The sequence below is a fragment of the Mesocricetus auratus genome, unplaced genomic scaffold (assembly GCF_017639785.1).
Source record: "Mesocricetus auratus isolate SY011 unplaced genomic scaffold, BCM_Maur_2.0 Super-Scaffold_100676, whole genome shotgun sequence".
NCBI classification, from domain to species: Eukaryota; Metazoa; Chordata; class Mammalia; order Rodentia; family Cricetidae; genus Mesocricetus; species Mesocricetus auratus.
The window spans coordinates 118527934-118541246 of record NW_024429266.1 but is presented as its reverse complement, the minus strand read 5'-3'; the positions used below and the strand labels follow the sequence as shown (position 1 = coordinate 118541246).

Here is a 13313-nt window from a genome sequence, read left to right as displayed (position 1 = left end):
GCCCACAGGGCTTGCCCTTTGAGACTGATGTCCCAGAGGACAGGGCCTTGGACTTTGGTGGCTGAAGTTCCAGCAGTGGGGTTGGCCTGCCATTGGATGCGTGAGAGAGTTAATTGCCACCTGCTAGTGTGTTGTTGTGCAGTGTGGTAGGGTTCAGACATCCAAGGTTATCAACCCTTCTCTTGGCTTGCCCCGAGTCTCTCTCAGTCTTTGAGTTCCCCAGTAACCTAGGCAACACTGTCAGTCTCGGTCCATCCCTGTGTGTACAGCTCAGTTCAGCACTTAAAGAAGGGGCCAGATGACAGAAAATGAAGTCCTTGCTGTAGGAAATCTCAGCCTGGAGATGAAGGTTCTCACTCCAGGCAGCCTGTAGATTGGGTGGGAGCAAAGGGCCTTTTTAAACAGGAATCAGAGAAAGAGCAATCCTATCCCAGCACGTACAAGGCAGAGGTGAATAACTGGACCCCTGGGGCAACAGCAGTTGTGGAAGCTGCTGAAGGAACTGGGATGACACTGAACCTATGAGGTCGGGAGCTCTCCAAGGTCTTCCCACACACAGAGATGGCCGTCGGAATGGGGCCTTTGCTTTGCTGTCCGTGGTGCTGAATGGGCCAAGCCTGTGGCCTGGCTTCTGTAAATGTCACTTCTAGACTCTACCTCCCTGTTGCCATCACCTGCCCTCCTTATAATTCTTTGCAAATAGCCAATGACAACATCTTCCCCTGCAACACAACCTCACTGGCTCTTTCTCCTATGCCCAACCAGCCTCTAGAATTATTTCCCAAAATGGTCCGGTGCACTTCTTTACATGGTCCCTGTCTTATCAGTGAGGATGTGAGAGATAGAGGCAGTAATATAGGGGACATTAGGAGTTAGGGATTCTTGGAACTGTCAGAATGACTTCATGGCTGGCATTTAGCAAAACGGAAAGGCCCACTTAGTTGGTAAGCAACCTACCTAAGATGCCAGTGGTTTCATTGGGAACCAATGGGAATGACTTTTTCAGAGAAGAGAAACTGAGGCAAAAGGGAGTAGACTTTTGATTGTCATCTAGCCACCAAAAACAAAATTAGAGATAGATGATAGGCTCCCATTGCCCAGTCAGGCTCTGAACCACTTTGGGAGAGCCTCTGAACAAGGAACTATTGGCAAACTATTGACAGCTGAAATGAGGAGAGCCTGTTGCTTCAATAGTCCAGTGCCATTCTAGGGACCCTGACTGTAACATCCAGACCCTAAGCTTCAACACTCCAGTGCCACCCCAGATCCTAATGCCCCTGGAAGGACACACCACACTCCATTGACATCGATCCTCAGCAGGTGCACCTGTGTTGCTGTGGTAACGGGTACCCGCCTCACTGCATCCAGCCCCACAGTTCTGGTCTGGACATCTGTCCTCAGACTGTATGTGACCATTCTCCTGAGGATTGTGGGGAGAGGACGGAGCAGGGCTCTTCTACTCTCCTGTCCGAGGCTGTGCCTGAGGGCTCGGTGCCCTCATTAGTTGTAGCAGACAGCTCCCTCAAAAAGCAGGCACATCTATCTTCCAGTCTTCTGGTGCCCAGTGTTGACCACTAGAAACTCATCCCCAGATAGCCGTGAACCCCCAGAGGGAAGCCCTTTGCACCCCCACATACCACGTTTCAGATAGTGATTTTCAAGGTTTAGCAAATCTATGTCAATTCAGTGCTGTCCATGTGTACCTAAAGTCTTGTTCCTGAGGGGCACACAGTGGCCCCAGTACAAACTCTGCCTACTTGTCTGTCACCAGGGAGCTTAAGTTCAGTAACAAAGGGAAGGACTAGATTCAAAGAGACGACAGAGTCCATACTGAATCATGGCAAATGCTCTAAAATAGATTTTTGTTTTTCAAACTGTACAGATTGTGTGACAATAGTGGGCTGTGAAATCTATTTTGTGGGTCATGACTAGCATTTGTGTATGAAGCAAATAGATACATTAGAACGGAGTAGAATGGAAAGCATTATAGCTGTGGTCAAACTAAATTTTACTTTGTGAAACTGGATCCAAGCACTCCTGTGCACACGTGCGTGCTTGAGTGTGTGTGTGTGTGTATTTGATAGTACAAAAATGTATGTGTTAATGGAGTCAGAGGGCTATTAAAGGTGTGTGCTATGTTCCAAGAAGTGAGGCTCCCTAGAAGAGGTACTTAGAGGGAAGAGAATGATGGGTTCAGATATAGAGTGTTAGACCGGCCCTGTGTAGGAGCTGGCTCGGCCCCATTAGAGGACGAGTAGGAGTTTGTTGGAGAGTGGAGAACTTTTAGAAGTGCCTCAAGGTCTGGAGTAGGATTGCTCTGGGCATGCGCTAAGCCCGCTAAGGTAAGTGCCAGCTGTATATGGGGTGCTAGGCAGGCATGGGGCCCAGGGGTAGAGGAATCTTAATATCATGCCAAGAAAGCTGAGCTTCATTCTTGAGAGTAATAAAGAGACACTTACTGACGGGTGATTTTTAAGCAAGCATGGCATCCGATCAGTGGCCAGTACCATGTTTCTTACCAACAGTGAAGGAGGTGTTCTCACAGCATGCCTGGCAAGGGAAATCAGTGGATAAAGGAGTGATGGGACCTTGGGAGTCTGGGTCTTTCTACACATTGCATAAGGATTTTTAAAAATTTTATGTGTATGAGTGTTTTGCCTACATGTATGTCTATACACTATGTATGTGTTTAGTGTCCAAAGAGGTCAGAACCAGGTACTGGACTTCCCAGAACTGGAGCTAGGGATGATTGTCCTAGGAACTGAACCCGGGTCCTCTGCTCTTAACCACTGAGCATCTCTTAACCATCTCTCGTCTCTTTCTGATGGGCACTGAGCACTGGAGAGATGCCGGGGTCTCTCATGGAGGATTACAATCATTCTGAGGCACCACTGGCTGACTTGGGATCCTAACAGAGATGGGCCTCATGCTGATGGCACCGGAGGCAAATTTTTTTAAACCCTGAATTTGAAAACTCTGTTGGCTTGGAGCACCAGATTAAAGAATAATTAAGCTAATAGAATCTCCCCCACCCATTGTTCTCTGCTCTTTGGCAATGCTCCTTAATAGTCCCATCACTCTGAGCTCACTGTCAGCTCAGTGCAAGGGAGTTTCTAAGTATCTTAATATTTTTCAGAACTCATTGCTTCCACAAACAATCTAAAGTTTCCCCTCCAGCCCCATGACTCTGTGCTCCCAGCTATTTATTTTAATTAGCTTTATATTGTATGTCTAACGTGAGCCAAAAAAGAAAACCCACGAACAAGTTGCCCATTAGCTAGTAAGCAGAGCCCTGGAACAAATCACCCCCAAACAATAGATTATTTGGAATTGCAATCAAAGGGGAGGTGAGCTCCCTGCTAACAGCGTGCTGCAGAGCAGAGACTGGGGTAGGGCTTTGTGGGATCTCAGGGAGGAACACCCTCCTGCATGGAGAGGGTAGGGGTGGGCTATGGAGAGAGCAGCTTCAAATCTAGATTTCCCAGGCCAGAGCGAGGGTTGAACACTAGGTCTGAACATTTCTGGCCTTCATGCTTTACCCTTGACGAAGCCTGGGTTTCTGCCCACTGGACATTGCTGCTCCAAAATGTCCCGTTGAACACCACGTTTGACTTGGATGTGAAACTGGTTCTCCGAACATGCACAGCATACAGTGGTCTGTAAGGTGGTTTAGTTCCATCCAGGGAAGGGACACAGCCCTGCATCCCAAAACTTCCATGTTATCACAACCTGGTGACCTAGGGGGTTGAGAACACAGAACCCAGAGCCAGACCTTGCCATCTTGGTATTCTTGTCTATCCCTGTGCCTCAGTTTCCTCCTCTACAGATAAAGGGTCAGAACAAAGACTGAATGGCAAGTGTATCTTGTCCATTAGGCTCAGCTGGAAGAGCACCTGGGCAGGCACGCACACGCCGTGTAAGTGGCAGCTATTGTCGAGATGCAAAAGCTGCTATTGGGGAAGAGTATGGGGTGCACATGGGAAATGATGGAAGCAGCGACGGAAATTGTTTGTTGTGCTAAAAGCAGCCAATCTTCAGCCACAACCCCAGGACTCGCAATTGTAGCAGAGGAATAAAATGAAAGAACGTGCACAAAGAGCTGGTCAAAGAGTGTGTCTGAAATGCATTTTAGCGTGCCTTCCCAGCTGCTGTGTACACTAAAGACCCTTGTGCAATTTTCATATAAGTGACTCATGCAAGCTTTGATATATGCATTGCGTTTTCAGATTCAGGGGAACTAAGGAGTGTAGATCTTACCCTGCAGGTACCAGGGAGCCAGGTGAGGGTTTTTAAGGAGCTATAGGACCTGACTCTCAGTGCTTGGCGTCTTCTCTAGGGAATGCCTACCGAGAATGCTTGGAGAATGGGACATGGGCCTCAAGGATCAACTATTCACACTGTGAACCCATCTTGGATGACAAGGTGAGTGACTCTCATAGAGTGTTAGGACCCAGACTGAGCACAAAGGACCTTATGGGCAACAGAACCAGTCTTGTCCAAGACCCTCTTCTCTGCATCTCCTGTCTCCATGGAGTCCCCCTCCAAGAGGGCTTGAGCTGGTGACGTGAAACACAGAAAGGGCACACCATGTCATCAGTACCCCCGCACATTTGTTACTCTTTCACTGAGCCTCACTCTCCCTCCTGGTGTTTTGCTTCTACTGTTTCCATGGAGAAGCAAGTACAACCTCATCAGGACCATCCCGGCAAGAAGCTGGGCCTGCCTGGGCCTTGCCACCCAGTACTGGCTCTTGCTCTGGAAACTGATTCAGCACTGCCAGAGATCTAGCCTCCCTTGCCATTAGGTATGGTCCTGTGATCCGACAGGGCCTCATGTGCTAAGCAAACGCCCTCCTCCTGATCTCCACTTCCAACGAGCCATGCTTCACTTCTGACCCAAAATGGTATAAATGGTATGTCCAGCTCCATAGCCTCACTCACCCAAGGAAGTCCTCAGTCGTCTGGAGTTCTTCCTCAAATAAAGTCCAAGCGCAGAACCCGGAACAGTCGCCTCTTCTGAGAAGTGGTGCCACAGAATGTGAGCCCAGGTGTTCCACAGAGAGGCCTCAGGAGAGCAGGAGCAGAGCCATATAACCTCAATAGAAAGTCGCTCTCTTGACAACCCTCTGTCCTTCCTCTATGTGATACGGGTAGACTAACATGTATTCCCTTTGAGTGTTATTCCTAAATGCTCTACAATGTGTATCTTTATTGTTATGCTCAGGGACCATTACCAACCTACCCCTGTGGGCCTCCCATAGGTCACTGATTCTAAGGTAGGAGGGAAGGTTGGCCCCATAGTGTAGATGTCATAGCTATGGGCCATCTCACCCTCAGTTCCTCTGCCAGCTGGATTCTGAGCAGAGACTAACCCAGATGTGGCCCTGTAGAGGCTCAAGTCTTAAATCTGTGTCTAAAGCCCTAGGGTGCCTCAGAATAGACTGTGTCTGTTGGGCTGTGGTGGTGCACGCCTTTAATCCCAGCACTCAGGAGGCAGAGCCAGGCGAATCTCTGTGAGTTCTCGGCCAGTCTGGTCTACAGAGTGAGTTCCAGGACACCCAGAGCTGATACACAGAGAAACCCTGTCTCTAACCGCCCCCCCCCAAAAAGACGATGTCCAAATGTGCCCCTAAAATTTCCTGTTGGGAGGCCTGGCTACAGCTTCTGTGAGTGTGTGTGTGTGTGTGTGTGTGTGTGTGTGTGTGTGTGTGTGTGTGTGTGTGTCGCTGAAGATGAACCCAGGCCCGCACATGCTAAACAAACGCTCTACCTGCCACTGATCCTCAGCTCCAGGCCTCTATTTTTTCTGAGACATTAAGTTGTCCAGGTAGGTCTCCTAACTCAGCCTCTTGAGTAGCTGAATTATAGGTCTGCACCTCCAGACTTTAGTCATTTATAATAACAGAGCCACCAGGCCAACAGGGGGAAGGTCTAGAAGCCAGGATTGGTGGGGATACTCAGAGTCTCTTTTGTCCCAAGGTCAGGACAGAAATGGCTGGAGTACCAGCCCTATTCCCAACTAGTCATGCTTCTGTCTTCCTATGTCTGTCTGTCCAGCAGAGGAAGTATGACCTGCATTACCGAATCGCCCTCATTGTCAACTACCTGGGTCACTGTGTTTCCATGGTGGCCCTGGTGGCTGCTTTCCTGCTCTTCCTGGTTCTGCGGTGAGTCCATCTCCACCCGCTTCCTCATCTTTGTCTCTCCCAGCCGTTGTCTCTCCTTTCTGGGGCGCGGGGAAGAGTGGACAGAGATGGGGTAAGCCAGCAGGCCCCACTGTGACCACGGGGGGGGGACCTTGGGCTCTGGTGCAGTCCTACCTCCTCCCAGACAGAGTCTTTCTCAGCTCGTTCTTACCCTGCTGACCCCCGGCCCAAGCACAGCCGAGCCTGGCTGACCCTGACCTGGGCTCTGCAGGAGTATTCGCTGTCTGCGGAATGTGATCCACTGGAACCTCATCTCCACCTTCATCCTGAGAAACGTCGCATGGTTCCTGCTGCAGCTCATCGACCATGAAGTCCACGAGGACAACGAGGTCACTGCTGGGCACCTCAGACTTGGGCGTGCTTGTCTTGCTGCCTGGCATTAGATAGGCCATCTCGTGTGGTGGCCCGCCGTGGGCCAGGCCTCGGGGGCTGCTCTCCCAGCTAAAACCGTCACCCATTCCCTGGCCCCTGCCCTCACCCATCTTGCAAGTCCAGGTACCTTAGAGGAGAAGGAGCTGGCACCAGCTTCTAACAGGGGGCAGGAGAGATGAATTCCCCTTCCACAGACATGGGAACCGAAGCTCAGGGAAGTGAAGGTTGCGTGTTGGTATGGTTTCTCCACAGCATGGCCCCACATGTGAGGCGTCCACTCTGGATCTGTGTCAACTGTTACGGCACAGTGTCCAAGTCACGGTAAAACTGTAGCCTGGAAGAGGGCCAGCCCCAGTCTCTGGCACATCTCAGAATATTTTCTCTGTCCTCTCATTTGATCCTTAACTCCGCCTGGCCTGAAGTCTGCCTCAGGGCCCTGCCTCAGGGCCAGGCCAGGGTAATGAGGTGTCAGGTACACTCCAGCCCCATTGTTAGCTGGCACTAATGAGACTGCACTTAACCTGCAAAAATGGACGGTTTTACTGTTTGGGGGTCATTGTTTCCCACCCACCAGTGCTCTTAGAACAAAGGAGACCACAACTAAATGGACTCAGGATTGGGGCTGGGGCTGCAGGGTTGAGCCATGGGGCAGCAGGCAGCTCAGCCTAAGAGCGATACCCAGGAACCAAGTGACTAGGCCACTCAGGGAGGGAGTGGGCAGCCCAGGGCTCCCCTCACCCAGCTGGCTGCTGCCTCGCATTCTCCCCATGATAACTCTGACTGGGAGAAAGAGATCCACAGGAATAGAAGCCCATGGCTTGGACCCTGGCTCAGAGGGGCCACAGTGTGAGTCTGGGCCAGTGTCTGTCCTCCCTACATCTCATGAAGTATGCTTAGGAGGGTCTCCTCCCTCAGAGGAACAGGGGCAGATGATAGCAGCCCTGACCACAGCTCCCACTCACGCCTCACTGCCTTCCTTTCCTCTCACTGCCAGACAGGGTGGCTACCTCAAGGCTTAGAGAAGTACTCAGATATGTAAAGGTCTCAAAACTAGCAAGACTTTGCATGCCCCCTCCCCAGAGCCAACCCTTCAATACCTCAGTGGCCATGACCCACACTGCTCTATGACTTGTTTCTTTCATTGTTTTCTTTCTTTCTTTCTTTTGTTTGTTTGGTTGGTTTGGTTTTGGTTCTTCAAGACAGGATTTCTTTGTGCATCTCTGGGTGTCCTAGAACCCACTCTGTAGACCAGGTTGCCCACAAACTCAAAGATCCACCTGCCTCTGCCTCCCAAGTGCCAGGGTTAAAAGTGTGGTCCACCACCACCCAGCTTGTTTTCGTTCTTTTTAAGTGAAAGTTCAAAGTCTACCCCTAATTGGAACCCAGTCTGACTCTCCGTAGCCAAAGGGACCTGATCATTGAAAACAGGACTGGTCAGACCCAACTCTGCTTACAGAAAGCCAACCAGCCTCCCTTCCTAGACTGAAAAAGAGACATCAGACATGGTGATGTAGGCTTGTAATCTCTGCTACTTGGGAAACTGAGATTTTTGTAAGTTTGAAGCCTACCGGGGCCACATAGTGAGTCCACAGCCAGCTTGAGCAATTTAGTGCTGCACTGTTACAAAATGCAAGTATTTTCGAATGTCTTAAAAGGCTAGAACGGTAGCTCAAGATGCTTGCCTAGCAGGTGGCAGAGGCTGGGTTCTGTTCCCTGTAGCACATAAGCAAAGAGACTGAAGAGGTGGGGGAGGAGGAGGAGTAAGGGGCGGGGCCGGGAGAAGAGCTGCCCAGAAGTGAGTGGGAGGCGGAGCTAGCCCACGGAGAGCTCCCTGCGGGACCTGCTCAGCTGCCCCAGCAGCCTCTCACCACCCCACCCCACATGCAGGTCTGGTGCCGCTGCATCACCACCATCTTCAACTACTTTGTGGTCACCAACTTCTTCTGGATGTTTGTGGAGGGCTGCTACCTGCACACGGCCGTTGTCCTGACATACTCCACAGAGCACCTGCGCAAGTGGCTCTTCCTCTTCATTGGATGGTGTGAGGGTCCCTGGACAGGAGGGCCTCCTGGGAAAGGGGCACTGCTAATAAACCCCCTCTCCCCTTCATCTTGAGGTCAAGGACGGGAACCCAGCCTGCCTTGCTAACCCCATGCAGCCCCTGTCATTACCCTATGCAGTCTTGGCCAATGTCGCGGTACAGCTACACCCACCACCCCTGCCCCATCTCAGGATAGTTCTGCTTCCTCCATTCTGCCCCCCAAGCCCTCCGGAGGTCATTCCAGTAAGTCTTCCTCCTACCCTACCTAGGTGACCAGATCAAAGATCCTTGTTTCTGGCTCTAAAAGGAGCTGGCTCTCCCTGTCCACTGCACCATCCTCTGTTTGGAGAGGATGGCTGAGAGTGAACCAGGAGCCGAGACAGGCACCACGGTGTCACGGATGGCCTGTAGTTGGAAGAGCAAACACACAATCCCAGCCCCCTTGTCATCTTCTGCTGCCTTGATACAAGAGGTCCTTATGTATCTGTCCATCCTATGCCTCATATGTCTCTCCTTTCAGGCATCCCCTGCCCTATCATCATCGCCTGGGCAGTTGGCAAGCTCTACTATGAGAATGAACAGTAAGTACCACAGGTCGGCGTGGGGGGTTTGCGTTAAGATAGGTCAGCCTAGGCTCTGGCCCAGTCCTGGGTGGGGTGGAATCGCAACCTTTGCCTGAGTAGACCGCTCTTTTGTAGTCTTCAGGCAGAAAGAAATAGGTCCACCTCCATGAGTCCTCACACACCAGGCTCGCACATGGTATCTGTAGAATTCAATTTAGCCTTCCTTGTATCTGAGACTGGGCTGCTGGATAACAGCGCCTCCCTATCATGGGTACTGAATGACAGCGGTTCCCCCAGAGATCAAAGGAGCAAAGGGGACAAGTGAAATTTAGGGTGTGGAACAAGAATAGAATCACACTTAAGGGCCCTAGCAATAAGAACGCTCCTAAAGACAAGAGCTGCTCAGGAAGTGGAGAGCTGCCTTGTTAGGTGATAAGCCGTCTCTCGAAGGGGCTGTTCAAACAGAGAGCAGAGATTTTGGGTGCTCTGAGACCGGCCCGCACTGGGTGACCTCTGAAGTTCAGTACTCGCTGGCAGAGTCAGAAACTTAGCCTGGCCTTTCTTCTGGGTCCCAAGGCATTCCCAGCAGTGGGCGAGCCTGGCCAGGCCTTAGGCTGCTTTCACTGCGTGTGCGAAGCTCAGCTCAAAGACTATGAGGAGGCTGGGCTCCGCTTCCACACATGCCGCTTTGTGAGTGCCTGGTACACAGCCCAGGTTCTGTAAATAACAGGTGACAAGGGACAGCTCGGCCATGGGTCAGTGAAGGGGAGCCCAGCTCTTCCTTGGTTCCTGTACCTGCTGAATTCCCAGTCCTGGGCCCCCACAGCCTGCAACAAAGCAGGGCACTTTGCAGGAGGCCCCAGGCAAGCCCTGAGATTGGCCATGGGAGGCCAGCCCCACCAGATGCAACCAAAGACAGGGCAGGGCCTTGCAAGGGCAGTGCATGGAACTGTCTACCAGGAACTGCCCTGGAGGTTGGACTCAGGGAGGGTCACACCAGAGGGGCTACTTCTGAGTTGGGAATGGCCCTCTGGGCACAGCCCAGTAGGCCACCCCAACTGCCCTGTCTGCGCAGGTGCTGGTTTGGCAAGGAACCTGGTGACTTGGTGGACTACATCTACCAGGGCCCCATCATCCTGGTGCTCTTGGTAAGTCCTCCGGGGGTTAAAGGATTGGGGCACTAGGAGCATAGCAGGAGATCCAGCTAGGCATTGGCAAAGACCTGGGCTGGGCAGCACCCTGTATTGTTCCCGTGCCCTGCACAAGGCACCCAACTTCCATCACCACCGATTCCCCTATGGGCTCTGCCTGGGACCACCTGCTTATTTTTATTTTATGTGCATTGGTGTTTTGCCTGAGTGTGTGCCTGTGTGACGGTGTCGGATCCCCTGGAAGTGGAGTTGTGAACCATTATGTACGTTCTGGGAATTGAACTCGGGACCTTTGGAAGAGCAGTCAGTGCTCTTAACCACCAAGCCATCTCTCCAGCCACCGTCTCTAGACTTTCTGTGGTATTTTCTCTAGGTGGAGAAATGGTCTGATTGATTGGTTCTAGTGCCTTCCTGGGTCCTATGTTCCTTGCCAGGTACAATGCTGAGACAGGAAGATAGACAAGCAGCTGGTGCAAGCAAAAGGTGTGCTGGCTTCTGTCCAGCACAGAGCTGAGTTCCTCGGCCCCCAGGAACACCCTCTAGGGCCCCGCCCACCACCCTCAGGCTGGCAAAAGATTCCAGAACGCAGCATAATGAGCAATTGTTCCTAGGCCAGCTCCCCGCCCTTTGCCAAGTGTATTCGCATCTAAGATATAATTGCCACCACATCTTTAATCCACAACAAGCTTTAATTAAGATAGAGTTTAAGTAGGTGCTGCATTCTGGAAAAAAAAAAGCCCATTATATATCATACATTAAAAAGTATACAAAAAAAGCCCCATCAGAAATTGGCATTTGCATAAGGTTTATTTCAGGCTTCTGTATGTACCAGCTCTCTTAAAGGGCCATGGAGCCTTCAGGAAAACTCACAGGATGCCCTCCTCTTGCACACAGCAGGTGCCTAGCGGGGCCTGTCTTTGTCTACCATGGCGACAAGTACCATTTATCCCTTCCGTTTCCTTACTGTCTTCTTCCTGTGACTGTTGGAGTCACTGGACCCCATCTTTGGAGTGTCCTTGATGGATATCAGCTGAAGATGACTAGAAAGGTTTTCCACCCACTGTCAAGGCTCACTTGGGAGGCAGAAGCTGGTCTTTGTCAGCGGTGAGGGAAGGATTGGCCTTGGACTGGCAGCTGCAGTGACTCACTCACCCCTCAGTGTGAATGAAAACATCCCAGCCAGCTGCCAGGAACTCGTGTGAAGGGATTGGGGCTTTTGATAAACCTGGGACCCAGCCAAGAAGGCTGGCCTGGATGGGAACCAAAAGCTTGGGAATGAGCCCCTGCCTACCGCCGTCGCACAGGTAGTGAGGAAACCATAGAGAAGGGAGGAGGGGGCGTTTGGAGTCCAGCTGCCTACTGCCCAAGTATGCCCACATCTGCGGCTACACACACCCTTCCTTTGGAGACAGTTTGTTATGCAGGCAGAGGCTTCCAGGACCTGAGCTGAGCCCTTCTACAGGCTCTATTCCCAGCACTTCCAATCCTCGCACTACTGTTCACACAGGGGAGACGCTACTCCCCATTGCAGAGATGAACCCAAGGTTACAGGCACGACTCACGGAGCCGAGACCCAGGGACCAGCCTCCTGCTTCACCACCCTGCCTGCTTCACCTGGCTGCCTCTCCTGTTCTCTGGAGGCTTCCCGTCATTTATTTCTAGATTCTGTGAAGGGAATCTGGTGGCGGAGTCCATGAGAAGCCTTCCCACTGCCTACTGCTCATTGTGGAAAAGGATGTTCATTCTTTACAACTTTTTCACCGTGACTGTCACGCTGCGCCAATCTTCAAGGCAAACTCTGTGGTTATCTGTGCTAGACATCCAAAGAAGTGACAGTGCCTTAGGCCACAAAAATGCAGGGAATTTCAACCTGGAGACCCACACTCGGAGCCAAGGGTTCACTGAAGATGGTCTTAGGACCTGCACTGGGTGACAGCAGCAGAAGGAGCAAGGTCAGGGTTACCACCAAGGCAGACAGCCTTAGTCTTTTTTTTTTTTTTTTTTTTTTTTTTTTTGGTTTTTCGAGACAGGGTTTCTCTGTATTGTTTTGGAGGCTGTCGGTCCAGCCCAGCCTCGAACTCACACAGATCCGCCCACCTCTGCCTCCCGAGTGCTGGGATTAAAGGCATGCGCCACCACCGCCCGGCTGGCAGACAGCCTTAGTCTTAACCTGGCCCCTTGGAAGAGCTGTGTACAAAGGTCTTAGACATGTCCCTTTGAAGGTAGGCAGACTGTCCTATCTATCTGCCTTGGAGGTTGCCTCGGGGCTATTAACTCTCCAAATCTTCAGTCACCTCCCTCCTCCTCCCCCCCCCATTTCACGCATGTGACACTAGAGAAAGCCTCAGGCTGAGCACTGTCCCCTGCAAGTACTCTTGGGGCCAAAGGACACAGGATAGACATCTAAAGCATGTGACACTTAAGGTCTGACTGACAGATGCTGGGCTTTGTAGCTCATGGACAGTGGTTCCTTACTTTACATGCCTTCCAAAGTACCTTTAGCATCCCTACAGCATCCCTACAGCATCCCTACAGCATTCCTACAGCATCCCCACAGTTCTTGGCCATACCTGTTTCTAGTGCAGATGCCTGCTCCAACAACATGCACATGTAACAACACCCAGGGGCCTTGGATATGCACATCTGGGGTCCTGAGTATAATGTCAGGTGTACGCAGCTGCTGAGAGCTTTCTCCCTGTGCTAATCAGCTGCCTGCACATAGTAATTCATAGTAAGGCTCAATCTACCAGAGGCTGTAGCTGCTAACCAAGTCCATCTTGAGGGGATCCCGCCCTGTATGGATCCCAGCAGAGCAGACAGGTGTGGTCCTGGAGTAGGTGTGGTGCAGAGATCTGCAAGATGGGTAAAAAGGAAGAGGCGAGTACAAAGCCTGACTGCTGAGAACCAGGATAGGGCAGGGTAGAGATGTCCCCTAGGCCTGAGGTGAGTGACCAGCTTAGAGACGGCAGACGGCAAGTCTG

The 13313-nt window shown here is 51.5% G+C and overlaps 1 protein-coding gene across 8 annotated transcripts in view; it reads left to right on the top strand.

Annotated features, from left to right (window-relative positions):
* Positions 1-13313, top strand: part of Crhr2 (corticotropin releasing hormone receptor 2) — a 44926-nt gene that overhangs the window by 24658 nt on the left and 6955 nt on the right. For 5 of the 8 annotated variants that reach the window (XM_040738373.1, XM_005076795.4, XM_005076797.4 and 2 more), the window contains 6 exons: positions 4337-4422; positions 6057-6166; positions 6417-6534; positions 8465-8618; positions 9139-9199; positions 10257-10329. In XM_040738373.1, the coding sequence (XP_040594307.1) occupies positions 4337-4422; positions 6057-6166; positions 6417-6534; positions 8465-8618; positions 9139-9199; positions 10257-10329 (602 nt within the window). The remainder of the gene's footprint in view (positions 1-4336; positions 4423-6056; positions 6167-6416; positions 6535-8464; positions 8619-9138; positions 9200-10256; positions 10330-13313) is intronic. The other 3 variants (XM_005076796.4, XM_005076798.4, XM_021231027.2) reach the window with 1 other exon arrangement.